We start from the raw sequence: 27,265 nt of genomic DNA, 5'->3' as shown, positions 1-27,265 counted from the left end.
CCCTCCTGTGGACTTACGAGGGGCAGCTGGCAGTGGAAGGACCAACAACTTAGCAGCCCCAATTCAACACTCTCTGTGTCCCCTCCTTGAACCCCAGTCTCCTGACTCCCACTCCAGTGCCATAACGACAAGATGATCTTCTGCTCTCTTATGTGGTGGGCGTGCATGGACCAGCATCTGGCCCCATATGAGCTCTTCCAAGGAATACTCCATTGCTTCACCTCCCAATGGATCTTCATTCAATCAATTGTGCTATGAACTTCTCCAAAAACAATGAACCTTCGCTCTCATGGAGAGACAGCAGAAGTTGTCCCATGTCTATTTTCCCCACCGTGGGCAGTGGTGGCGATCTCTCCCTGCCAGTGAACGTGACTGGTTTTTGTACAGCCATGTGTCACTGTGGAACGTCTTTGGTGGAGGAACCCAGCTGACCGTCCTTGGTAAGTCACTGAATTACTCACTGCCTTTCCTTCTCACTGCCAATACTGTCATGTTTTCATGATTTTTAGCTTCTTTTCTGTCTTAGTGCCAGACTCGGTTCTCCTCTCACTTTATGCACAGACCTTCCCACGGGGTTGAGAACAATGTTTAACCCATGGATAGTCAGAATAGTGTGTACATGTCGCATACTGGATTTTCTTATATTTTCCCTCTGAAAGGGGTTTTGAATTTGCCCATGAAACCTGTGCAGATTCTGCTGTCAGCTACCAATTTCTAAGTAACTGGTATTAACCTCTTCAGGGAAATATTTCCACCCCAAAGGGTTTTTTTTTTTTTAATTTGCATTGGTTTTAATGGACTAGACATTTCTTATTAGCACTCCATTTTGTCTCATATGTGAAAGAAACCAAGGGCCAGATTCTCAACCAAGGTAAAACAAAATAGCCCCATTGTCTTCAATAAACCTACCCCAAAACTCATCCAAATCCCTTTAAGATGGGTGTAAAATACCTTGAAACCTAAAGTGATGTAGAAAATAATGTGTTTGTTGCAATCTAAAACCTGATTTGTCTGGTTAGCCTGAAGAAAATTCAAATTAGTGAGAGTTGGTCACGAAATAGGGTTAAATTTGCTGGAAATTTTCAACAAAAATTTAAAAAAAAAAACTCTTTTCATCTAAATTTTCAGCAGAAAATTTTGACTTTTTGGCAAAAACCCCAAACCCAAACACTAAAACGTTGTCACTGAACAATTAATGAAATGCTGGGGGGTGGGCAGGAGAAATCAGAGTTTAGGTGAAAATATTCGTTTTGAGATTCTGCTTTTCCAGCAATAAAAAAAGATTTTTTTTCTAGATCTGCAGAAACTTTCTGCAAAAACTTCCAATTAGATAAAAACCCAATTTTTAACTGACAAGAGATTTGATGAGTAATTTTTACCTCCCTATTTGCAGTATCCTTTTAGAGCATATATATTGCTTCTTGCTTGCATATATATACCTGCCCCTGGAAATTTCCACTACTTGCATCCAACGAAGGGGTATTCACTCATGCTCCAAAACGTCTGTTAGTCTATAAGGTGCCACAGGATTCTTTGCTGCTTTTACAGATCCAGACTAACACGGCTACTCCTCTGATACTTTTAGAGCAAGTTCAGCGATTGATATTTTTACAATACGGGAACAGATCTTCATGTGGTGTAAATCAGTGTAGCCTTCTTGACAACAATGGAACTACACTGATTTACACTTACACTGAGTGAGTGTAATTGCACTGACTGACTTACTCCTGACCCCGAGGATCGGTTCCATTGTACATTGGATAATGGTAGCTACCACTGGATTTCAGTTTGGAAGTACCACTCAAACCTGATTTTCTGACAGTGCTGAGGGACACCCAACACCTATGAAATATGGAAAGTTACAGATAAATGGGGTGGGGTTGAAACAGCCCGTGAAGGGAGGACTTGAAAGAGGCGGCACTAATTGCCTCTCTCAAGCCTGGAGTACACTAACGAGGTTGCTGGCCAGTCTGGGAGGGCTGGACGGCTTCCTAGAAGCTGCATTGTGTGTCTGCCAGGCTCAGAGCTCAATGACCAGGATGCTGGCTGGGCCAGCAGGCTTCAGTTACAGTAAAACCTTATGGCACCTTATAGACTAACAGACGTTTTGGAGCATGAGCTGTGAATACCCACAAGTAAAACCTTGAGGAGCAGATAGATCTCGGCTAGCCAGGGCTCAGTAAATCAGGGCTGACTGTGCTACCTCAGACAACACTGTTTGTAGCTTTGACCTGTGTAAAGCGTGAAATAACTACAGCCCAGGCTACACTAAGCCTACTCGTGCTAAGTAGCACCTTGCTCTTCTAATAGGCCCACTGACGTCAGTGGGACCGACCGCTTGTGGAGGAAAGTGCTCCCTGGAATGAGGAAGAGCTTCTCAGTTTGGTCCCAGGTGTCTAGATGTTAAAGGTCTGAGGCATTTTTAACCCCCTGGTGCGCCCATTCCTAAGACAGAAGGTCCTTTATTGTCTCCATATCTCCATGCAGTAACATAGCCAAACGTCAGGCTAGAGCCTGGGAGAGTCGACTCTGCGCCCACTGGGAAATCTTGCAATGTCCCTTCTTCTCTTGTCTTAGACCCTGATCCAGCAAGGCACTGACACACATACTGGCTCGGGTCCTTTGGTCACATAAATGCTTCTGAAAACATTTCAGCAACAAGAGTATCCAGCATATAACACGCTGCGATAAAAGGCTATTTCCCAGCCAAGAGTTCTGCAGATCTGACCCTTAGCAGAAAGACCTACAGAACGTGATAGACAATGATAACTCCTCAATGACATCATTGACTTACCTTGCAGAATTTAATATCTTGAAACTTTATCTGTGCTATAAAATACCACAGATTGGTTTGAAAGAGCTCTCGCTATGAATGTTCTGTACTATTTTACAGTAGTTTCCATATAACGCTATCAATGTGTCTAGATCCCCGTCCCATCCTTCAGATCATGCTGGTTGCTTTGTTATTCCATTTTATAGGATTTTTCCATAAGGAAAAATGTGGGTTTTCCCAGATACCTTTCTGGCCACTGAAGTGGCTTCTGGTGCCCTAACCACACGCATTAAACTCTAAGTAAAGTTTAGACCCTAAGAAATAACCCCGAACAAATATCCAGAACATAGTCCAAAACCCTCAGAGAGCTGATTTTAGATTTTTTTAAATGAAGCACAATGTAGAATGAACTGCACCTTTTCTGTGTGAACCACTCGTGCATATAGATTGCAACATACTTCTTTGCTCACTTTCATAACAATCATTTGTATCTTTAGCACCAACACTGTCCCCAAGTTGTGGGAGTTATGGGGGCAGGAGGAATATGGGATCAAGCCTTCAAGGATTAAAGTGACAAAAAGGATGAGTAAAGTGATATTATCCCCTTTCACAGGGATAGGGAGAGTAACTAACTAGGCCAAGTTCACTAAGGAAGCCTGTGGCAGACCAAGGATTGGATCCCAAATGTCCTGATTCCCAGCCCTGTGCCTTAACCACAAGAACATCTTACATCTCAGATAATTACCCTGCCCCGGTGCTTATGAGAGGTTGGATTTGTTGCACTGCAGTGATCTGGAATGTTGAACATTCTGCACTAGCAGTCTCTGGATTTGGGTTTTCTAACACTGAATTTCCTTGTCTTGTAGGTCAGCCAAAGGCATCTCCCACCGTGCACCTCTTCCCTCCATCCTCGGAAGAGATAAAGACAAAGAGCAAAGCCACACTGGTGTGTCTGCTGGGCAGCTTTTACCCAGGGTCAGTCCAAGTCACCTGGAAAGCTGACGGCCAGCAGATCTCCTCTGGAGTGGAGACGACCAAACCCTCCAAACAGAGTGACAACAAGTACATGGCCAGCAGTTACCTGTCTCTGGAAGCATCACAGTGGAAGACCCATGAGACCTACACCTGCCAGGTGACACACGATGGGAAGAGCTTCGAGAAGTCCCTGAAGAGCTCAGAGTGTTCTTAACCCTCTGACCCCCGGAGGGCTCGGCCGGTTCCCACGTCAGTCTGTAGGGGGCTCCCCAAGGGAGCCAGGATCTGCCTGTAGCATTCCCACAATGCTGATTTCCAGCAAATCTGCTTCCTCCTTTAGGTGGGGGATTTTACCAATCCATACAACACCTGTCTTTATTCCTACGTCCCCACTGCTCTCACCCCCCTGCATTCCCTGGAATTGTCCTTCCTGCTTTAGTCTCTGATGCAGCCTCGTTATGATATTAATAAAATCAGAAAAAATTGACTATCGCTGTGACTGTGAAGAGTTTAACTTCTTCTGTCCCTTTTAAACCTCGTGTATTAAATGCAATATTCACCTTCTCTTCCAATAAAATAAATTTACCTTTTCTCACCCTATATGGTTTTCTTTTTAGTAAGGAGCTGTTGGCTTTGGGGTTTCAGACAAGCTCATGAGAAGTGACGCTAAGTGATGTGTCATATCATGGAGATCGGGGGATGGGGAGAGATGTCACAGAGGGATCACTCCCCAAGCTGTGCCTGTTCTCCCTTAACACTGCTCACTCTGGCTCTCAGCCAGCCTTCTGTGAGGTGTGACAATTGCTGCTGCACAAATCTCTCTGCAGAGCACACGTTGTGTTAGGGAATCCCTGGGTGATAGTGGGCTGCATGAGAGCTGCATGAGAGCCAGCCCTGCTTGTGCTGGGATCCTGGCAGCTCCCCACAGACCAGCAGGGCTAGGCTGGGTCAATGCTCAGCTGGGTCACTAGCCCTGCAGAGAGCAGCCTGCTCTGTGAGTTAGTATTGAGTCACCCTCTGCCCTGGCATGGGGCAGATTCCAGCTCCCTGCTTCTCCCTGAGCATTAGTCATTCTTCAAGTAGCCTCATTGGAGTCAATGGGCTCTTGGCTGAACAGCTCAACACTCAGGGGAATAAGTGGCCAAATCTGGCCCATGGAGTGAGGGGCACCACACTGCTGCAGGCTGGTCCCTGGGACAGGCTGTAACCAGAGCTCCTGGCTACGTCTGGTCAGTAGAGACCCAAATCCCCCTTTGGTAAAGTGGCCTTTGCTATCCTGCCAACACCAACCTGGGTGACAGCTCTCAACCCGCCCAACTGGCCCTCCCAGCAGGTTCAGCTGTACAGGGAAATCTGCCTGAAATAAACTAGTGCCGCTGCCCACTGTGCGATAGGTCCTGCATTTCAACTACAGGTGAAGGCAGTGATCCTCATGTCCAGTTTGACCAGCTGTGTAAGTAAGTAAAGTGCTTTGGGAGCCTTCAGATTCAAGATATTACACTTGAAAAGCATCGTTACTTAGAACTAAATCAGACCAGTCCTGATGATCGGGATTCTCTGGGTGCACAACACTGGGGCCCTTAGTACGTCTTGTGTGTTGCACAGTTTGGGCCTTGATGGGCCGGAGCAGACAGTTTGTGTCCCATTAAAACCCATAAATGGTGCTGGGGGTGCGGGGATAAGTTTCATGTTGCATGTGAGACTGGATACTCTGAGGGGCACCTGGGAGTCTGCCCCACCCTTCCCAGACAGCAGCACCCACCGTGTGCACAGCCGGGAACTCACCTCCTGGAGAGCGTTTATCATGCACTTCCACCTCCTTCAGAAACGAGTAAGGGGGAAGGGGAGCTGAGAGAGGCTGCCCTATGGATGAGTTTTAAAGAATGATGGTTTTTTAAATAAGTATTTTTAACATTCAGACACACACAGACACACACACACGTCTGTTCTTGGGTGGGAGAGGGAGGGGGGAGTTAAGATTTCCAGATGATGATTTCTGGAGCACCAAGAGTGTGCAGAGCACAGAGGGGACAATGGCTCTCAGAAGTTTTCATGCCCTTGCACTGCAAGAAGGAGAGTAAAAGGATCACAGAAAGAGAGTGAGCATGTGCCAGAGTTGGCTGCCAGAACCTATTGGAGTGTGCTGACTTTTAACACTATTTCATTGACATAAAGGCTCTGGAAAGAGATTCACTTCCTTTGCTCAAGGTTTAGGAATTGGGCCTGTTCCTTTGCACATGTGAAAGTGCAATAGACTGACGAATGGACTGAAAAACTGCACAAAGTATTTAGGGTATTTTCAAAAGTAACTCACTCCATTAAAAGTCTAAGTTCAACAGAAAGTCAATAGGATTTATGCTCCTAAGGGCCAGATTTAAAAAGCATTTAAATGAATCGGCATTTGGCAAACAGGTGCTTCTCAAAAAAACTGTTAGGTGCCTCTCTGTACATTTAGGTGCTTAAATACCTTTAACACTGGCCCCAAGTGCTTAAGTCACTTCTGACAATGGGACTTGGGCACTTTTGCTAGCGGCTCAGGCCTGCCCTCCACTACCCAGGGAATTCTCGCAGGGTCTGGGCCTGAACCACTGAGGTCACAGAAGCTTCCCCACCAACTTCAGTAAGTGTCAGATCACATGTTAAACACAGCACATGAGCCTTGGCTTCAACTGCTGCCCATTACTGAGGGAATGAGGCTGGTCCCATTCACTCCCCTGGCCGTGCTGAGCTGACACACACCAGGCGCTAAGGGGAGTTTGTATTTACAGTCAGAGGGAGGGTCCAGTGCCCTGGTTTAATTCAGAAGAAACCAGCTGAGCATGGACACAGCTCACAGCCTAGATGTTTACTGGCCCTGCCCTTGCTGAGAGGGGCCCCACACGCCCACACTCTGCTGGGCAGCAGGCCCCAGAGCTGCTCTCCTAAGGGGAGGGGCAGGGAATAGCCCAGCGATGGTGAGAGTCTCATGGCAGCTCTGTCCAGGGAACAGCGCAGGGATTTACTGCTGAGAACAGCTGGGAAATACAGAGCAAATGGCTGTTGTTGGTGGCACTGAGTTAATTTCTAAAGCAACTGGGGGCTCCCTTCAGGAAAGTGCTGATCTCTGCTGCACACTGGACATTGATGCCAACATTGCTTGTATTGATACTAACAGGGTCCCAGCAGAGGATGGTGGTGATCGGTTTCATAGCACACGGATCTTGAGAACTATTTACTGGTTTCTCGGACATGTCCGGTGTGGAGACTTCACCAGCCAAATGCGAGACAGGATGTGATGACGCAGCTTCTTCAGAGCGACCCCTCACCCACAGATGGACTATCTGGAGATCCTGATCAGGTAAGGCAGGACCACGTGTCATGGGATGTGGTAGCTTCTCACTGACAGGTGCAGGGAAGGCTGCACTATCTGGATGAGAGATGAGGACAGCACGTGGTGTTGGTTTCCTATCCCCACACATGCAGCCCCAGCATGGCAGATTTGTTGTTTTGCTGACACTTGTTGGTGTGATGCTAGGATAGTGTTCACACTATGTCTTTGAAGATACTAGTGCTCCCAGAGGTGTGGGCTACAAACACGTGCTTTAGAAACAGGGTCTGTCCTACATGAGCATCTCACAGTCATAAAAGAATTCATCCTTACAGCACCCCTGTGAAATAGGGAAGTACTATCCCCATTTTACAGATAGGGAATTGAGGCACAGAGATTGTGTGTCTTGCACAAGGGCACAAAGAAAGTCTGTGGCAGAGCCAGGACTTGAACCCCGGTCTCCTGACTCCCACTCCAGTGCCTTAACGACAAGACGATCTTCTGCTCTCTTATGTGGTGGGTGTGCATGGACCAGCATCTGGCCCCATATGAGCTCTCCCAAGGAATACTCCATTGCTTCACCTCCCAATGGATCTTCATTCAATCAATTGTGCTATGAGCTTCTCCAGAAACAAGGAACATTCGCTCTCATGCAGAGACAGCAGAAGTTGTTCCATGGCCATTTTCTCCACACGTGCAGTGGTGGCGACCTCTCCCTGCCATTGAACGTGACTGGTTTTTGTACAGCCATGTGTCACTGTGGTATGTCTTCGGTGGAGGAACCCAGCTGACCGTCCTTGGTAAGTCACTGAATTATTCTCTGACTTTCCTTCTCAATGCCAATCCTGCAATATTTCCATGATTTTTTCCTCCTTTTCTGCCTCTGATCCAAGCTGGGTCTCCTCTTACTGTACACTCAGACCTTCATACGGTGTTGAGAACAATGTTTAACCCGTCCATACTCAGAACAGGGTGTAGATATCCCATGATGGATTTTTTTATCTTTTCCCAGTTAACAGATTTCTGAATTTGCCCATAAAACCTACCCAGATTTTGCTGCCAGGTCCCAATTTTTAAAAAACTGATGTTAGCATCTTAAAAGAAAATATTTTCTACCTTCTTTTTTGTTTTAATGGACTAGACATTTATTACTTATTCATACTGGGTTTTTCCACTACGTGAAAGGAACCCAGGGCCAGATTCTCAGCCAGGTAAAACAACATAGTCCCTTTGTTTTCAACAGACGTCCACTAAAACGCATCCAAACCTCCTTAAAATAGATGCACAACCCCTTGAAATCTAATGTGATATAAAAATAATTTGTCCTTTGTGATTTGAAATCTGACCTTCTGGAGTAGTTTGAAGACTATTCATTTTGGTAAGAGTTAGTCACTAAATGGGTTTCATTTTCTGGAAAATTTCAACAAAAATGAAAAATATAATTTTTGTCAACAGTCTCAGCAGAAGAGACTTTTGGCAAAAAAAATCAAAAATTAAACATTTTCATCAAATTATTACTGAAAACAGGAAAAAAAAACATCTGCAGAAACCTTTTGGTTTTGAGTTTTCCAACAAGAAATTTTTCAACATCAGACACTTTCTGCAAAAATGTCCATTGAGATACAAAAAACAATTTTTAACTGACAAGAAATTTGATGAGTTGTTTTGGACCAGCCCTATTTGTAGAATTGCTAATTTAGAGCCAGTTAAGAGATTGACATAATCTTAAAAATATAAGAACAGATCCTCATGTGGTGTAAATCAATGTAGCCCCCTTGGCAGTAACGGAACTACACTGATTCACACTTACACTGAGTGAGTGTAATTGCACTGACTGACTTACTCCTGACCAGAAGGATCAGTTCCATTGTATGTTGGATGACTGTAGCTATTGTAGATTTCAGTTTGGAAATACCCCTCAAACCTGATTTTCTGACAGTGCTGAGGGACACCCAACACCTATGAAATATGGAGAGTTACAGATAAAACAGAGTGGGGTTGGAGCAGCTTGTGGCGGGAGAGGGCTTGAAAGAGGGGGCATTAATTGCCTCTCTCAAGCCTGGAGCACACGAAGGAGGTTGCTGGCCAGTCTGGAAAGGCTGGATGGCTTCCTAGGCTGCATTTTAGGGCTGCCAGCAGGCTTTACTTAGACTTTGTCTCCACTGCCAATTGAACGACTAAACTTTTGGGCGTTCATGGCTCCCTTTTACTAGGGGGTTAAAAATTCCCTCAAATTTCTGCCCATTCATAAGCCAGAAGGTCCTAATTGTCTCCATATCTCCATGCAGTAACATAGCACCACATCATACGTGGGCGCAGGGGACTCTACTCTGTACCCACCGTGAAATCAACCAGTACTGTGATATTTTGTAATGTCTCTTTTTCTCGTCTTGGACCCGGATACAGCAAAGCACTTAGACACATACTGGCTCGAGTCCTTTGGCTGGGATTGGTCCCATATAGGATTCTGTACATTACAGGCTTCTGAAAAAGTTTTAGCAACAAGCTAACTTGTTAACTAGGCTGTTCAGCAGCCAGCATATCACAAGATGAGTTAGGAGGTTATTTTCCATTGAGGTCTTATTCAAAAGCGCGGTCCCTTACTAGAAAGGCCTGCAGAATGTGACAGACAATAACTGCTTAATAGGTTTATTGACCCAACTTGCAGAATTTAATATATAGAGCCTTTCTTCCTGCTATAGAATACCACAGAATAGTTTAAAAAAAAAAAGTCTCTCACAGAATTTTATGGTATTTTATTTGAAACACTCTTAAATGTGTCTAGATCCCCTGGATCATTTTGGTTGCTTTGTTATTACATTTTATAGGTTTGTTCCATAAGGAAAAATATGGGTTACCCTGGATTTCTCTCTGGGCACTGAAGGGCTCTCCGATACCTTAACCACACACATTAAACTCTAAGTGAAGCTTAGACCCTAAGATATAACCCCAAACAAACCACCAGAACTTAGTCCAAAGTCCTTAGAAACCTGCTTTTAGATTTCTAAAATGCAGTATAATGCAGAATCAGCTGCAGGTTTTCTTTGTGAATGGCTCTTGCTAGAAGTCCAATGCATACAGATTGCAATGCAATTCTCTACTCACTTTCACACCAACTGATTTTTTTCCTTTAGCGCCAACACTGTATTCCTTGCAGGCCCCAACTTATTATTTGAAGTCAGTAGGAGATATCTGTGCAGGAGGAATATGGGATCAAGCCTTCAATGATTCAAGGGACAAAAAGGATGAGTAAAGGGATATCCCCTTTTACAGATATAGGGACAGTTACTAACTAGGCCAAGTTCACTAAGGAAGCCTGTGGCAGACCAAGGATTGGACCCCAAATGTCCTGATTTCCAGCCCTGTGCCTTAACCACAAGAACATCTTACATCTCAGATAATTACCCTGCCCCGGTGCTTGTGAGGGGTTGGATTTGTTGCACTGCAGAGATCTGGAATGTTGAACATTCTGCACTAGCAGTCTCTGGATTTGGGTTTTCTAACACTGAATTTCCTTGTCTTGTAGGTCAGCCAAAGGCATCTCCCACCGTGCACCTCTTCCCTCCATCCTCAGAAGAGATAAAGACAAAGAGCAAAGCCACACTGGTGTGTCTGCTGGGCAGCTTTTACCCAGGGTCAGTCCAAGTCACCTGGAAAGCTGACGGCAAGCAGATCTCCTCTGGAGTGGAGACGACCAAACCCTCCAAACAGAGTGACAACAAGTACATGGCCAGCAGTTACCTGTCTCTGGCTGCATCAGATTGGAAGACCCATGAGACCTACACCTGCCAGGTGACACATGATGGGAAGAACTTCGAGAAGTCCCTGAAGAGCTCAGAGTGTTCTTAACCCTCTGACCCCCGGAGGGCTCAACCGGTTCCCGTGTCAGTCTGTAGGGGGCTCCCCAAGGGAGCTCGGATCTGTCTGTAGCATTCCCACAATGCTGATTTCCAGCAAATCTGCTTCCTATTTTAGGTGGGGGATTTTACCAATCCATACGACACCGTCATTATTCCCACGTCCCCACTGCTCTCACCCCCCTGCATTCCCTGGAATTGTCCTTCCTGCTTTAGTCTCTGATGCAGCCTTGTGATGATATTAATAAAATCAGAAAAATTTGACCATCGCTGTGACTCTGAAGAGTTTAACAACTTCTGTCCCTTTTACATCTCATGTATTAATTGCAATATTCACCTTCCCTTCCAATAAAATAAATTTACCTTTTCTCACCCTATATGGTTTTCTTTTTAGTAAGGAGCTGTGGCTTTGGGGTTTCAGACAAGCTCATGAGAAGTGGCGCGTAATGTCATGGAGATCAGGGGATGAGGAGGAGGAAATGTCACAGGGGGATCATAATCCAAGCTGTTCTTCCCCAAGACTGGTCACCATGGCTCCCAGCCAGCCTTGTGTGAGGTGTCATAATAGGTGCTGCACAAATCTCTCTGCAGAGACACGTTGTGTTAGGGAATCCCTGGGTGATGGGGGCTGCATGAGAGCGTAATGCAACCCCTGTGGGTTTGCAGCCAGCCCTGCTTGTGCTGGGATCCTGGCAGCTCCCAACAGAGCAGCAGGGCTACATGGGCCAGTGATAAAGTTGGTCACTAGCCCTGCTCCTTTCTTCTCCCTGAGAAGTGGTCGTTCTTCAAGAAGCCTCCTTGGAGTCAATGGGGTATTTTTGCTGAACAGCTCAACACTCAGGGGAATAAGTGGCCAAATCTGGCCCATCGAGTGAGGGGCACCACACTGCTGCAGGCTGGTCCCTGGGACCGGCTGTAACCAGAGCTCCTGGCTACGTCTGGTCAGGAGAGACACAAAGGACCCTGTTGGAAGAGTGGCATTTGGCAGGATATTAAATACCAACTTGGGTGACAGCTCCCTATGCACCCAACCTCCCCTCCCCGCAGGTTCAGCTGTAAATCGAAATCTGCCTAAATTACACTAGTGCTGCTGGCCCTGTGTGACAGCTCTTGTGTTTCAGCCGGAGGGGAAGGCAGTGACTTATGTGCGGTTTGACCAGCTGTGTAAATGGTTAAAGTGCTCTGGAAGCCTTGAGATTCCAGATGCTTTTCAAACGAAATCAGAACATTCTTGACTATGTGGATTCTATGGAATCAGTCAGGCCTGTTTTACTTTTGGGGTGCTGCACAACTGGGTCTTGACAGGACAGAGGAGACAGTTTGTGTCCAATCAATTTCATGCAAGACTGGATACTCTGAGGGGTGCTCTGGGGTCTGTCCCACCCTTCCCATGGGTAAATTTGTATCACATATGCCAGGTGTTTGTCAGATCCCTCTGACCAGCTGCCACTCACAATATGAGTGACACGGATGGATGGTCATGCACTGCCACCTCCTAGGGAAGAGGATAAGGGGAAAGGGGAGCAGAGAGAAGCTACAATATGGATGAGTTTGAAAGAATGAGAGTTTCTTAAACTTCACAAAGTATTTTTAGCAGGGGCGGCTCTCGCTTTTTTGCCACCCCAAGCACAGCAGGCAGGCTGCCTTCAGCGGCACGCCTGCAGGAGGTCCCCGGTCCTGCGGATTCGGTGGCATGCGCCGCCAAAGGCCGCCTGACTGACACCATTGCAGGGACAGGCAGGGCGCCCCCCGCAGCTTGTCGCAACAGGCACGTGCTTGAAGCGCTGGTGCCTGGAGCTGCAGCTGATTTTTAGCATCCCCAGCCCTACTGTCCCACCCCCCCACACACCCACCTGTACAGGGTGGGGGATAAGAATCCCAGAGGATGATTTGTGGAGCACCACGAGTGTGCGGAACACAGAGGGGACAATGGTGCTCAGACGTTTTCAGAAGCTCACACAGAGCGTATGTGTGTGAGAGGGGGAGGGAACATGTCCCATAGAGTTGGCTACTAGAACTCAGAGCGCGTGCGCTGATTTTAACACTACTTCATTGACAAAAAGGCTCTGGAAAGAGATTAACTTCCTTTGCTCAATGTTTATTAATTGGGCCTGTTCCCTTGCACATGTGAACTGCAATAGACTGATGAATGGACTGAAAAACTGCATGAAGTATTTAGGGTATTTTCAAAAGTGACTCATTCCATTAAAAGTCCAAGTTCAACTGAAAATCAATAGGATTTAAGTTCCTAAGGGCCAGATTTAAAAGGCATTGAAATGAATGGGCATTTGGCAGACAGGTGCTTTTGAAAATCCTGTTAGGTGCCTCCCTGTACATTTAGGTGCTTAAATACCTTTAACACTCCAGGCCTAAGTGCTTAAGTCACTTCTGACAATGGGACTTGGGCACTTTTGCTCACGGCTCAGGCCTGCCCTCCACTACCCAGGGAATTCTCGCAGGGTCTGAGATGGAACCACTCAAGTCACAGGAGCTTCCCCACCAACTTCAGATAACGTGTTAAACACACCACATGATCCCTCTTGGCTTCAACTGCTGCCCATTACTGAGGGAATGAGGCTGGTCCCATTCACTCCCCTGGCCGTGCTGAGCTGACACACACCAGGCGCTCAGGGGAGTTTGTATTTACAGTCAGAGGGAGGGTCCAGTGCCCTGGTTTAATTCAGAAGAAACCAGCTGAGCATGGACACAGCTCACAGCCTAGATGTTTACTGGCCCTGCCCTTGGTGAGAGGGGCCCCACACGCCTGCACCATGCTGGGCAGCAGGCCCCAGAGCTGCTCTCCTAAGCTGAGGGTCAGGGAATAGCCCAGCGATGGTGAGAGTCTCATGGCAGCTCTGTGCAGGGAACAGCGCAGGGATTTACTGCTGAGAACAGCTGGGAAATACAGAGCAAATGGCTGTCGTTGGTGGCACTGAGTTAATTTCTAAAGCAAATGGGGGCTCCCATGAGGAAAGTGCTGATCTCTGCTGCACACTGGACATGGGCTGAGCAGACATGCTCTCTATTCATACCAGCATTGTCTTGTATTGGTACCTACAGGGGCAAGAGCATTTTCCAGCATATGCCAGCTGTACGATGGACATGGCTTTTACAAGCACCAAAGGTTCTGAGCATCTTGCTTGGCTCCTGGCTTCCAGTAATGCCTGCACCTGATCCACTGTTGGGATCAGACAGAGCGTGGGGTGATTGGTTACATGGTACATGGATCTTGAGTCGTTCCTCAGGCACATTCAATGTGGAAACGTCACCAGCCCCCTGCATGGCTCACCTAAGACCGAACACAGGACATCATGACGCAGCTCCGTGGAGAAGGGCTGTGCCCAGTGACTCAGAGCAACCCCCTTGCCCCATGGACGATCTGAAGATCCTGATCAGGTAAGTTGGGACAATCTGGGAGGGGATGTTTTAGCTTCTCAGGGACAGGTGCAGAGAGGCTGCACTATTCAGAGAGCAGACGAGGACAGCACGTGGTTTGGATCACATCCGATCCACCCGTGTGCAGCCCCTGGCACGTCTGATCTGTCTCTTCGCTGACACTAATTGGTGGGTTACAGGGACATGCTGAACATTAATTATGTCTAGAAAGATGCTGGTGCTCCCAGAGGTGTGGGGTCACGGACACATGCTTTCTAAGTACGGTTATCGTACCCATAACATACACCACTGAATCCATTCAGTACTGACAGCTAATGCGCCTCATTCCTTCCATGACGCAATTCCACTGAAGTCACTACCATGGCCCCAGTGATGAATTTGGCCCAGTACTGGCCTGTCAGGGCCAAATGGCAATGGAAGGACCAACACACAGTCCAGTTGTGTACATGCCTCCAGCACCCACAACCGTTCTCCACGGGCTCCAGCCACAGTCACACAGACACGCAGGCAGATCCACAGCCTTGTGGGGGTTGGGGGAGCGCTGTAGTGGGGGAACCTAGCGTGGTACCAGAACACAGAGCTCCTTTGCTTCTCTCTCGGTACCTTTACGCCCTCAACCACTGTTGTGCCTGAGCATCTCTGAGACATGATAGAACTTATCCTTATACCACCCTGTGAGGCAGGGAAGTGTTGCCCCCATTTTAAAGATGGGGAATGGAGGCACAGAGATGACGTGACTTGACCAAGGGCACAAAGTCTGTGGCAGGGCCAGGACCTGAACCTCAGTCTCCTGACTCCCACTCCAATGCCTTAACGACAAGACCATCTTCTGCGCTCTTACGTGGGCTGTGTACGGGGACCAGGATTTGGCCAAGGAATACTCCATTGCTTCACTTCCCAGTGGATCTTCAATCCTCCGATTGTACAATGAGTTTCTCCAGAAAGGATAAACCTGCACTCCCATGGGGTGCCAAAGGAAATTGCCCCGCGCCTCTTTTTCCCTATGCGGGCAGTGGTGGCGACCTCTCCCTGCCATCGACTGGGAATGGTTTTTGTACAGCCCTGTGTCACTGTGGTGGGTCTTCGGTGGAGGAACCCAGCTGACCGTCCTTGGTAAGTCATTGAATTACTCACAAACTTTCCTTCTCCTGCCTCTATTGAATGTTTTCCATGATTTTTTTCCTGATTTCTTGGTCTTCACGTTGGGCTCGGGACTCCTCTCACTTTATATATGGACCTTCACACAATGTTGGGAATAACATTTAGTCTCTCTGGATAGTCATAACAGGTGTACACAGCCCATGCTGGGTTTTCTTTTCTTTTCCCAATGAAGAGAGGTTTGAATTTGCCCATGAAACCTAATGAGATTCTGCCACTGGGTCCCCAGTTACGATGACTTAGTGTTAGCCCCTTAAGGAAAAGATTTTCTCTCTTTTTCTTTTAAGATATGAACTATTTCTCAGTAGCACCGGGTGTTAGTCAGTGTATGAAAGAAACCCAGAGCCAGGTTCTCAGGTGCTGCACTGTCCTAGCTCCATTGTCCGCAATAGAGCTCCACCAAAACTCACCCCAGGTGTCTACAGACAGGTGTCCAATCCCATGAAATCTAATGTTCTATAAAAATCATTGGTCCCTGGTGATTTAAAATCTGACTTGTCGGGGGTCGTTGGAGGGAAATGCTTAGCACTGAGAGCTGGGCAGAAAATAGGGTTTTATTCTGAGAGTAATTTCAGGATAAGCAAAACAAAAAAAATCATTTTCATCTCAATGGGTCCAAAATCCCAAACAAGTATTTTCAGCTGAAAACTGAAAATGCTTGTTATTCACAGATTTTGGCTTAAGATTTCCACTTTTTCCATTTTGGGATTTTCAACAAAAAAGTGTTTTGTTTTGTTTTTTGATTTTTTGGAGAAAAACAGATACTTGCCACAAAAATATTCATTCAGTTGAAAACCAACTTTCCACTGAAAAAAGTTTTGATGGGTCATTTTCAACCAGCCCTATTTGTAGCATTGCTCATTCAGAGCTAGACAAGAGACTGATGTAATTTTAAAAATAGAAGGCAGCTCCTCATATGATGTAAATCCATGTAGCTTCCTTGCCAGCAATGGACTACACTGATTTACATTTAACCTGAGTGAGTCTAATTGCACTGACTGACTTATTCTGGACACTGAAGATCCATTACATTGTATCTTACAGAAAATTGGATTTCAGTTTGAAATGCAACCCAACCCCCCCAAAATCTTTGAGATTTGCAAGATGTTAGTTAAATGGGCTGGGGTGGGAGCAGCCTGCAGGGGGAGAGGGCTTTCACGAAGTTGCACTAATTGTGTCCCTCGAGCCTGGGGCACACTAACGAGGTTGCTGGCCAGTGTGAAAGGCTGGACGGCTTCCTAGAGGCCAGATTCTGTGTCTGCCAAGCTCAGAAGAACGCAGTGATCAGGATGCTGGTTGGACCAGCCGGCTTCAGTTACAGAACAGCCTTGGGGACCTGATGGACCTGGCTTAGGCAGAGCTCAGTGAGTCAGGGCTGACAGTATTAGCTCAAGTACCATTGATGGCTGCTTTGACTTACATAAAGTGTGAAATAATTAAGGCCCAGACTATGACAGCCCTACTCATGCCAAACAGCAAATTGCTTTACATACAGTCCCACTAATGTAAATGGGACCAACCGCCTGTGCAGTAAGGTGCAACCTGGCACGAGGATGGGCATCCCAATCTGGCCGCCGCAACCCGGGGTGGCTCTAGCCATTTCGCCACCCCAAGCACGGCCGCACGCCGTGGGGGGCGCTCTGCCGGTCGCCGGTCCCGCGGCTCCGGTGGACCTCCCGGAGACGTGCCTGCGGATGCTCCACCAAAGCCGCGGGACCAGTGGATCCTCCTCAGGCACGCCTGCAGGAGGTCCACCGGAGCCACCTGCCGCCCTCCCGGCAACCGGCAGAGCGCCCCCCGCGGCATGCCGCCCAAAGCACGCGCTTGGCGTGCTGGGGCCTGGAGCCGCCCCTGCCCGCGACAAGGCTGGTGCATAAATGTTAGCAAGGATTTAAAATTTCCCCGAACTTTTGTCCTCTTCTCTTGAACCCCATCTAGCAAAGCTCTCAGACGCACACTGGATCGTGCCCTGTGGCAGGGATTAGTCCCATAAACGAGTCTGTACTTTACAGCTGCTGAAAACGTTTCAGCAACAAGCTTGCTTGGTAACTCGGCTATTCAGCAACAGAACAGGCAACCAGGGTGTGGTAGGAGGTTGTTTGTCACCCAGGTGTTAATCAAAAGATCTGACCCTTAGCAGAGAGACCTACAGACCCAGACAGACAATGAGAATTCAACAATGGGTTTATTGACCCACTTGGCAGAATAGAGAATTTATCCCTGCTATGGAATTCCATAGGAAGGTTCAAAACCAAAACACTCTCTCTCAAAACTGTACAGAATTTTATACTGCTTTCTATAAAAAAAAAAATCTATTTAATGCATGTTTCAGACTAGCAGCTGTGTTAGTCTGTATCCGCAAAAAGAACAGGAGTACTTGTGGCACCTTAGAGATTAACAAATTTATTTCAGCATAAGCATTCGTGGGCTACATGTATAAATATCTTCTGTCTGTGTGTTCCATTCTATGCATCCGAAGAAGTGAGCTGTAGCCCACGAAAGCTTATGGTGAAATTAATTTGTTAATCTCTAAGGTGCCACAAGTACTCCTGTTCTTTTTATTTAAAGCATGCAGCTCTCCTTCCTATCCTTTGGATCCTACTGTTTTTGTAATTATCTGTTACAGCATTTTTTTCATTAAGAAAAATGGGGGTTACTCCCAGATTCCTCTGTGCCTCTAGTGAAACAGCCCCCAAGGCCTGAACAGACAAATTAAACTCTAAGCTTAGACCCTAAAAAATAGCCCCAAAATAATAAATAGAACGTAGTCCTAGGAAAGTACTTATCTATTTCAATCTATTTATTGCTGACCTGGGAACCAAGAGTAGGAGTGGGCTGATAAAGTTTGCGGATGACACCAAGTTGGGGGGTATTGTCAATTCGGAAGAGGATCGGGATATTCTCCAGGGTGATTTAGATGACCTTGTAAACTGGAGTATTAGTAACAGGATGAAATTCAATAGTGAGAAGTGTAAGGTTATGCATTTAGGGATGTCTAACAAGAACTTTAGTTATAAGCTGGGGACGCACCAGTTGCAAGTAACGGAGGAGGAGAAGGACCTAGGAGTCCTGGTTGATCGTAGGATGACTATGAGCAGGCAATGTGATGTGGCCGCTAAAAAAGCTAATGCGATCTTGGGTTGCATTAGGCGAGGTATTTCTAGTAGGGATAAGGAGGTGCTAGTCCCGTTATATAAGGCGTTGGTGAGACCTCATTTGGAGTATTGTGTGCAGTTTTGGTCTCCCATGTTTAAGAAGGATGAATTCAAACTAGAACAGGTACAAAGAAGGGCCACTAGAATGATCCGAGGAATGGAAGGCCTTTCGTATGAAAGGAGACTTGAGGAGCTCGGTTTGTTTTCCTTAACCAAAAGAAGGATAAGAGGAGATATGATTACACTCTTTAAATATATCAGAGGGATAAATACCAGGGAAGGAGAAGAATTATTTCAGCTCAGTGCTAATGTGGACACGAGGACGAACGGATATAAACTGTCAGTCAGGAAATTCAGGCTTGAAATTAGACGAAGGTTTCTAACCATCAGGGGAGTACAATACTGGAACAGCCTACCGAGGGAAACAGTGGGGGCGAAGGAGCTCCATGACTTTAAGATTAAGCTAGATAAGTTTATGGAGGGGATGGTATGATAGGATAACGGGCTTAGTCAATAGGTCAATTAAGTGCCACACTAGTAAATAGTACAATGGGTGAATGGTATGATATAACCTTTTCCAGAGGGTTTGGCTGGAGAGTCTTGCCCGCATGCTCGGGGTTCAGCTGACCGCCATATTTGGGGTCGGGAAGGAATTTTCCTCCAGGGAAGATTGGCAATGGCCCTGGAGGTTTTTCGCCTTCCTCCGAAGCATGGGGCAGGGGTCGCTTGCTAAGGAGTGGGTGGATCGGCTTATGTGGCCTGCATCTTGCAGGAGGTCAGACTAGATGATCATAATGGTCCCTTCTGATCTTGAATTCTATGATTCTATGATTCTATGATCTGCTGGTTTTATATTTCTGAGATGGGACATAGTGAGAGCCATTCACAAAGAAAACCTCTATCTCATTTGCAGAGAGTCTGTTCTTGAGAAATGAGAGAGAAATTGTCCACCATGGAAATATCTTCCGAGTTAATTCAATAAGTGGCACCTTCCTCTGCACTAAACGGCACCATTTGAGAAGGAAGGTGCTACTCAATGTGAGGAAGGGGATCAAAATCTAACACTTAACATTGAGGAATTCTGTGCAAACTGCCTAGGTTGCCAGCTGTTTAGAAGTCGTATTTCCCTGTATTTGAGGGGAGCTTGGAAACAATACTGATAATACTTTGCACTTCTACAGCATCTTCCACCAAGTGTCTCAGCACTTTAGAAATATGTAAAAAAAACATAAACCTTGAGAAAAAGCCTGTGTGCGGAGAGTTCAGTGATGTGATCCCCTTTCATGGGCAGAGAGGTCAGTGACTTCATCAGGTTCACCGAGGAAGCCTGTGGCAGAACTAGGAATGGAGCCCATGTGTCCAGATTCCCGGTCCTGTGCCTTAAATAGAAGAACATCCCAGATAATTACCCTGCCACGACGCTTGTGAGGGGTTGGATTTGTTACACTGCAGAGATCTGGAATTTCTTCCATTCTGCACTGACAGTCTCTGTTTTGGGGTTTTCTAACACTGAATTTCCTTGTCTTGTAGGTCAGCCAAAGGCATCTCCCACCGTGCACCTCTTCCCTCCATCCTCGGAAGAGATAAAGACAAAGAGCAAAGCCACACTGGTGTGTCTGCTGGGCAGCTTTTACCCAGGGTCAGTCCAAGTCACCTGGAAAGCTGACGGCAAGCAGATCTCCTCTGGAGTGGAGACGACCAAACCCTCCAAACAGAGTGACAACAAGTTCATGGCCAGCAGTTACCTGTCTCTGGCTGCATCAGATTGGAAGACCCATGAGACCTACACCTGCCAGGTGACACACGATGGGAAGAACTTCGAGAAGTCCCTGAAGAGCTCAGAGTGTTCTTAACCCTCTGACCCCCGGAGGGCTCGGCCGGTTCCCGTGTCAGTCTGTAGGGGGCTCCCCAAGGGAGCCAGGATCTGCCTGTAGCATTCCCATAATGCTGATTTCCAGCAAAACTCCTTCCTATTTTAGGTGGGGGATTTTATCAATCCATACGACACCGTCTTTATTCCCATGTCCCCTCTGCTCTCACCCCCCTCCATTTCCTGGAATTGTCCTTCCTGCTTTAGTCTCTGATGCAGCCTTGTGATGATATTAATAAAATCAGAAAAACTTTGACTATCGCTGTGACTGTGAAAAGTTTAACTTCTTCTGTCCCTTTTACACCTTGTGTATTAATTGCAATATTCACCTTCTCTTCCAATAAAATAAACTTACCTTTTATCAGCTAATATGGTTTTCTTTTTAGGCTGGGTCAATGCTCAGCTTGGTCACTAGCCCTGTGGAGAGCAGCCTGCTCTGTGAGTTAGTATTGAGTCAACCTCTGCCTGCACATGGGGCAGATTCCGGCTCCCTGCTTCTCCCTGAGCATTAGTCAGTCATTCTTCAACAAGCCTCATTGGAGTCAATGAGCTATTCGCTTAACAGCTCAACACTCAGACGAATAATTGGCCAAATCTGGCCCATAGAGAGAGAAGCACCACGCTCCTGATGGTGGTTATCTGAGATAGGCTGTAACCAGAGCTCCTGGCCACTTCTGGTCAGTAGAGACAAACTCCCTCTTTGGAAGAGTGGCCTTTAATATCCTGCCAACATCAACTTAGGTGACAGCTCTCAACCCACCCAACTGGCCCTTCCACCAGGTTCAGCTGTACATGGAAATCTGCCTGAATTAAACTAGTGCTGCTGGCCACTGCATGACACCCATTGTGTTTCAGCCAAAGGGGAAGGCAGTGACCCTTATGTCCAGTTTGACCATCTGTGTACATGGGTGAAGTGCTTTGGGAGCCTTCACATTCACGATGCTTTTCAAGTGAAAGCAGAACATTACTGGTGATCTGGATTCTCTGGTCTCACTCAGGCCTGTGTTACTTCTGGGGTGCTGCACGATTTGGGCCTGCACAGGGCAGAGCAGATAGTCTGTGTCCCATTAAAAACCCGTCAGTTGGGCTTCAGGATCAGTAGCATGTGAGGCGGGATTCCCTGAGGGGCGCTCTGGGGTCTGTCCCACCCTTCCCACACAGCAGCACGCACCGTTTTTGCAGCTGGGAACTCACCTCACAGAGACCATTTATCATGGACCCCTGAGCAGTGCTGGGCCAGCCAGCCAAAGGAGACCCATGAACACTGATTCTCCTACAGTCATAGGGCCAGGGAGGTAAAGGGATACATTTGTACCACATATGCCATGCAGGGCCGGCTCCAGGGGTTTTGTCGCCCCAAGCAGCCAATAAAGAAAAAAAGCCGCAATCGCCATCTGCGGCAATTCAGCAGGAGGTCCTTCGCTCCGACTGGGAGTGAGGGACCCTCTGCCGAATTGCCGAATAGCTGGATGTGCCGCCCCTCTCTGGAATGGCCGCCCCAAGCACCTGCTTGCTAAGCTGGTGCCTGGAGCCAGCCCTGATGCCATGTACATGTCGGATCGCACCATGCTACTGCTACTCACAATATGGGTTACACGGATGGATGGATGGCCAGTCATGCACTGCCACCTCCTATAGAAAGGAATAAGGGGAAAGGGGAGTAGAGGGAGGAGGACGAACCATGGAGAAGTTTTAAACAGTAAGTGTTTTTTTTAACCTTCACATACAAATATTTTTAACATCCTCAGACCTACTGTCCCGCCATCCCAACACACTCACAGGACTGTCCTTGGGGGGCTTAAGATTTCTAGATGATGATTTATGGAGCACCAAGCGTGTGCAGAGCACAGAGGGGACAATGGCTCTCAGAAGTTTTCAAGAACTTACAATGCAATGATGAGAGTGAAGGGATCAGACAGAGCGTGGCGGGGGGGAGCGAGCATGTGCCATAAAGAGTTGGCTGCCAGAACCTATTGGTGTGCACTGATTTTAACACTACTTCATTGACAAAAAGGCCCTGGAAAGAGATTCACTTCCTTTGCTCAAGGTTTAGTAATTGGTCCTGTTGCCTTGCAAATATGAACTTCATGCAGTTTTTCAGTCCATTCAGTCTATTGCAGTATTTAGAGGACACCTCTACCCCGATACAATACAACTTGCTATATCACAGATTCGGATATAATGCGGTAAAGCAGCATTCTGTTGCGGGGGGCGGGGGGAGGCTGTGCTTTCCGGTGGATCAAAGCAAGTTCTATAGAACGCGGCTTCACCTATGACACGGTACGTTTTTTGGCTCCCGAGGACAGTGTTATATCGAGGTAGAAGTGTATTTTCAAAAGCAACTAACTCCGTTGACAGTCTAAGTTCAACTGAAAGTCAATAGAACTTAGGAACCTAAGGGCCAGATTTAAAAGGCATTGAAATGAATGGGCATTTGGCAGACAGGTGCTTCTGAAAATCCTGTTAGATGCCTCCCTGTACATTTAGGTGCTTAAATACCTTTAACACTCCAGGCCTAAGTGCTTAAGTCACATCTGACAATGGGACTTGGGCACTTTTGCTAGCGGCTCAGGCCTGCCCTCCACTACCCAGGGAATTCTCACAGGGTCTGAGACGGAACCACAAGTCACAGGAGCTTCCCCACCAACTTCAGATAATGTGTTAAACCCACCACATGATCCCTCTTGGCTTCAACTGCTGCCCATTACTGAGGAAATGAGGCTGGTCCCATTCACTCCCCTGGCCGTGCTGAGCTGACACACACCAGGTGCTCAGGGGAGTTTGTATTTACAGTCAGAGGGAGGGTCCAGTGCCCTGGTTTAATTCAGAAGAAACCAGCTGAGCATGGACACAGCTCACAGCCTAGATGTTTACTGGCCGGCCCTTGGTCAGAGGGGCCCCACACACCCGCACTCTGCTGGGCAGCAGGTCCCAGAGCTGCTCTCCTAAGCTGAGGGTCAGGGAATAGCCCAGCGATGGTGAGAGTCTCATGGCAGCTCTGTGCAGGGAACAGTGCAGGGATTTACTGCTGAGAACAGCTGGGAAATACAGAGCAAATGGCTGCTGTTGGTGGCACTGAGTTAATTTCTAAAGCAACTGGGGGCTCCCTTCAGGAAAGTGCTGATCTCTGCTGCACACTGGACATTGATCCCAACATTGCCTTGTATTGGTACTAACAGGGCTTAAAGCATTTTCCAGCATATGCCAGATGCAGACTCTTGGCTTCCAGAGAGACTGCCAGGAACGCCTGCATCCGATCCATGGCTGGGGTCCCAGCAGAGGACGGTGGTGATCAGTTTCTTGGAACATGGATGTTGAACACTAATTTAACCAATCCTTGGACATGTCCAGTGTGGAGACTTCACCAGCCAAATGCAAAACACAACATGATGATGCAGCTTTTTCAGCGCGACCCCTGGCCCTAGGGACTATCTGGAGATCCTGATCAGGTAAGGCAGGACCACGTGTCATGGGATGTGGTAGCTTCTCACCGAGAGGTGCAGGGAAGGCTGCACTATCCGGATGAGAGATGAGGACAGCACGTGGTGTTGGTTTCCTATCCACACACATGCAGCCCCACATGGCAGATCTGTTTCTTTGCTGAGACTTGTTGATGTGACGCTAGGATAGTGTTTATGCTATGTCTGCAGTGATGGCAGCGCTCCCGGGGGTGTGGGCTACAAACACGTGCTTTGGAAACAGGGGTATCCCCCACATGAGATACACGATTGGATACATTAAATACTGGCAGCAAATGGGCCTAATTGTTCTCTGGTATAATTCTCACAAGTCACTATAATTGCACTAGGGTTGAACGTGGCTCAGCGTGTTCACTATCAGCATCCCAAAGAAATCTGCCACCCGCTCCCTCCTGGGGACCTACGAGGGGCAGCTGGCAGTGGAAGGACGTACAGCGTAGCAGCCCCAATTCAACACTCTGTGTCCCCTCCTCCACCCACAATGGTACTAGATGGAGATCCATGGGGCACCATCCACAGCAGCACACACAGGCAATGCAGGAGGTACCTGCAGATCCCCAGACCATGGGTGCATTGGGAGAGCACAGGGGCAGTGGAATTAGTGCAGAAGCAGCCAAGCATTCAGTTCCTTTGCATCTATCTAGGCAGGTTTATGACCTGTATCACTGTCATACCTGAGCATCTCACAGCCATAAAGGAATTTCTCCTTACAGCACCCCTGTGAAATAGGGACGTACTATCCCCATTTTACAGATGGGGAATTGAGGCACAGAGATTGTGTGACTTGCCCAAGGGCACAAAGAAAGTCTGTGGAAAAACCGGGATTTTACTCCGACTTCTGACTCCCACTCCAGTGCCTTAAGTACAAGACCATCTTCTGCTCTCTTACGTGGGCTGCGTGCTGGGACCAGGATTTGGCCCCACGTGAGCTCTCCCAATACTCCATTGCTTCACCTCCCAATGGACCTTCATTCAATCAACTGTTATGAGCTTCTCCAGAAAGGATGAACCTTCACCCTCAAGGAGATCCAGCAGTTTTCATCCCACATCTATTTTCCCCACACGTGCAGTGGTGGCGACCTCTCCCTACCGTTGAACATGACTGGTTTTTGTACAGCCGTGTGTCACTGTGGTTTGTCTTCGGTGGAGGAACCCAGCTGACCGTCCTTGGTAAGTCACTGAATTACTCACCTGCTTTTCTTCTCAATGCCAATCCTGTCATGTTTCCATGATTTTTTTCCTCCTTTTCTCTGTTAGTCCCAGGCTTGGGTCTCCTCTCCCTTTATGCACAGACCTTCACATGGTGTTGAGAACAATATTCAATCTGTGGATAATCAGAACAGGGTGTAGATGTCCCATGCTGGATTTTTATCATCTTTTCCCAATGAACAGTTTTCTTAATTTGCCCATGAAACCTAAGCAGATTCTCTAGTCATTTTCCAATTTTTAAATAACTGCTTTTAGCATTTAAAAAATATTTTCTACAATGTTTTTTGTTTTAGTGGACTAGACATTCCTTATTCGCACTGGGTTTTTTCAATATGTGAAAGAAACCAAGGGCCAGATCATCAGCCAGAGTAAAACAACATAGTCCCTTTGTTTTCAATAGATCGCCACCAAAATGCATCCAAACCTCCTTAAAATAGATGTACGATCCCTTGTAGGACTGTACATCTAATGTAGGATCTAATGTAGGATAAAAATAATTTGTCCTTTGTGATTTGAAATCTGCCCTTCTGGAGTAGTTTGAAGACTATTCATTTTGGTAAGAGTTAGTCACAAAAAGGAGGTTTAAATTTCTGGAAAAATTTCAACAAAAAATGAAAAATGTTATTTGTCTCTAAATTCTCAACAGAAAATTGACTTTTCAGCCAAAAAATTAAAAAAAAAATTTTTTCATCCAATAATTACTGAAAAAAGAGAAAGAAAACCCCCAGATATTTAGAGAAACCATTTGGTTCTGAGTTTTTTCGTTTCCAACATGAAATTTTTCATCATCAGACACTTGCTGCAAAAAATTCCATTGAGATGAAAACCCAGTTTTTCACTGACAAGAGATTTAATGGGTAATTTTTGACCAGCCCTACTTGTAGAATTGCTAATTTAGAGCAAGTTATGAGAACAAAGTAATTTTTAAAATATAAGAACAGATCCACATGTGGTAAAAATTAATGTAGCCCCCTTGGCAGTAATGGAACTACACTGATTCACACTCGCATTGAGTGAGTGTAATTGCACTGACTGACTTATTCCTGACCCGGAGGATCAGTTCCATTGTACATTGGATGGACTGTAGCTATCGTGGATTTCAGTTTGGAAGTACCACTCAACCCTGATTTTCTGACAGTGACAGGGACACCCAACACCTATGAAATATGGAGAGTTACAGATAAATGGGGTGGGGTTGGAGCAGCCTGCGGGGCGAGAGGGCTTGAAAGAGGCGGCACTACTTGCCTCTCTCAAGCCTGGAGCACACTAACGAGGTTGCTGGCCAGTCTGGGAGGGCTGGACGGCTTCCTGGAAGCTGCACTCTCCGGCTGGCAGGCTCAGAGCTCAACGACCAGGATGCTGGCTGGGCCAGCAGGCTTCAGTTACAGTAAAACCTTGAGGAGCAGATAGATCTCGGCTAGCCAGGGCTCAGTAAATCAGGGCTGACTGTGCTACCTCAGACAACACTGTTTGTAGCTTTGACCTGTGTAAAGCGTGAAATAACTACAGCCCAGGCTGCACCGAGCCTACTCGTGCTAAGTAGCACCTTGCTCTTCAGACAGGCCCACTGACATCAGTGGGACCGACCACTTGAGGAGTAAAGTGCTACCTGGAATGAGGAAGAGCGTCTCAGTTCGGCCCGAGTTAGAAGACAGGTGCCTTTTACTAGGAGGTTAAAAATTCCCTAAACTTTTGTGTCCATTCCAAAGCCACTGGTCCTTTACTGTCTCCATATCTCCATGCAGTAACATAGCGCAACATCGTGCGAGGGTGCAGGGGACTCTACTCTGTACCACCGTGAAATCAACCAATACTGTGAAATTTTGCAGTCTCCCTTTTGTTCGTCTTGGACCCTGCTCCAGCAAGGCACTTAGACAAATCCTGGCTCAAGCCCTTTGGCTGCGACTGGTCCCATACAGGAGTCTGTACATTACAAGTTTCTGAAAACATTTCAGCAACAAGCTAACTCGGTAACAAGGCTATTCAGCAGCCAGCATATCACAGGATGAGTTGAGGAGGTTATTTCCTATCAAGGTCTTATTCAAAAGTGCTGTCCCTAGGTAGAAAGGCCTGCAGAAGGTGGAAG

General features: G+C 47.0%; 2 protein-coding genes and 1 gene segment (V, D, J or C); all 3 read left to right on the top strand.

Moving 5' to 3' along the window:
- Nucleotides 1–11,284, top strand: part of LOC120386422 (immunoglobulin lambda-1 light chain-like) — a 482,696-nt gene extending 471,412 nt beyond the window's left edge. For all 6 annotated transcript variants that reach the window (XM_039505759.1, XM_039505765.1, XM_039505764.1 and 3 more), the window contains exons 3-4: nucleotides 7,818–7,855; nucleotides 10,582–11,284. In XM_039505759.1, the coding sequence (XP_039361693.1) occupies nucleotides 7,818–7,855; nucleotides 10,582–10,904 (361 nt within the window). In that variant the 3' untranslated portion in view covers nucleotides 10,905–11,284. The remainder of the gene's footprint in view (nucleotides 1–7,817; nucleotides 7,856–10,581) is intronic.
- Nucleotides 1–27,265, top strand: part of LOC120386421 (immunoglobulin lambda-1 light chain-like) — a 459,811-nt gene that overhangs the window by 415,554 nt on the left and 16,992 nt on the right. Inside the window, exon 3 of one of the 2 annotated variants that reach the window (XM_039505757.1) lies at nucleotides 25,103–25,140. The exons of the other annotated variant lie outside the window; for it this stretch is intronic. Within the exon in view, the coding sequence (XP_039361691.1) occupies nucleotides 25,103–25,140 (38 nt within the window). The remainder of the gene's footprint in view (nucleotides 1–25,102; nucleotides 25,141–27,265) is intronic. 2 annotated transcript variants of the gene reach the window in all.
- Nucleotides 290–4,340, top strand: LOC120386267. The segment is given in 2 exon segments: nucleotides 290–440; nucleotides 3,640–4,340. Coding segments are annotated over 2 exon segments (474 nt in total).

The sequence above is a fragment of the Mauremys reevesii genome, linkage group 18 (assembly GCF_016161935.1).
Source record: "Mauremys reevesii isolate NIE-2019 linkage group 18, ASM1616193v1, whole genome shotgun sequence".
Lineage (NCBI taxonomy): Eukaryota > Metazoa > Chordata > Testudines > Geoemydidae > Mauremys > Mauremys reevesii.
The sequence above is the reverse complement of the archived record's forward strand: the minus strand, read 5'-3'. Positions and strand labels throughout refer to the sequence as shown.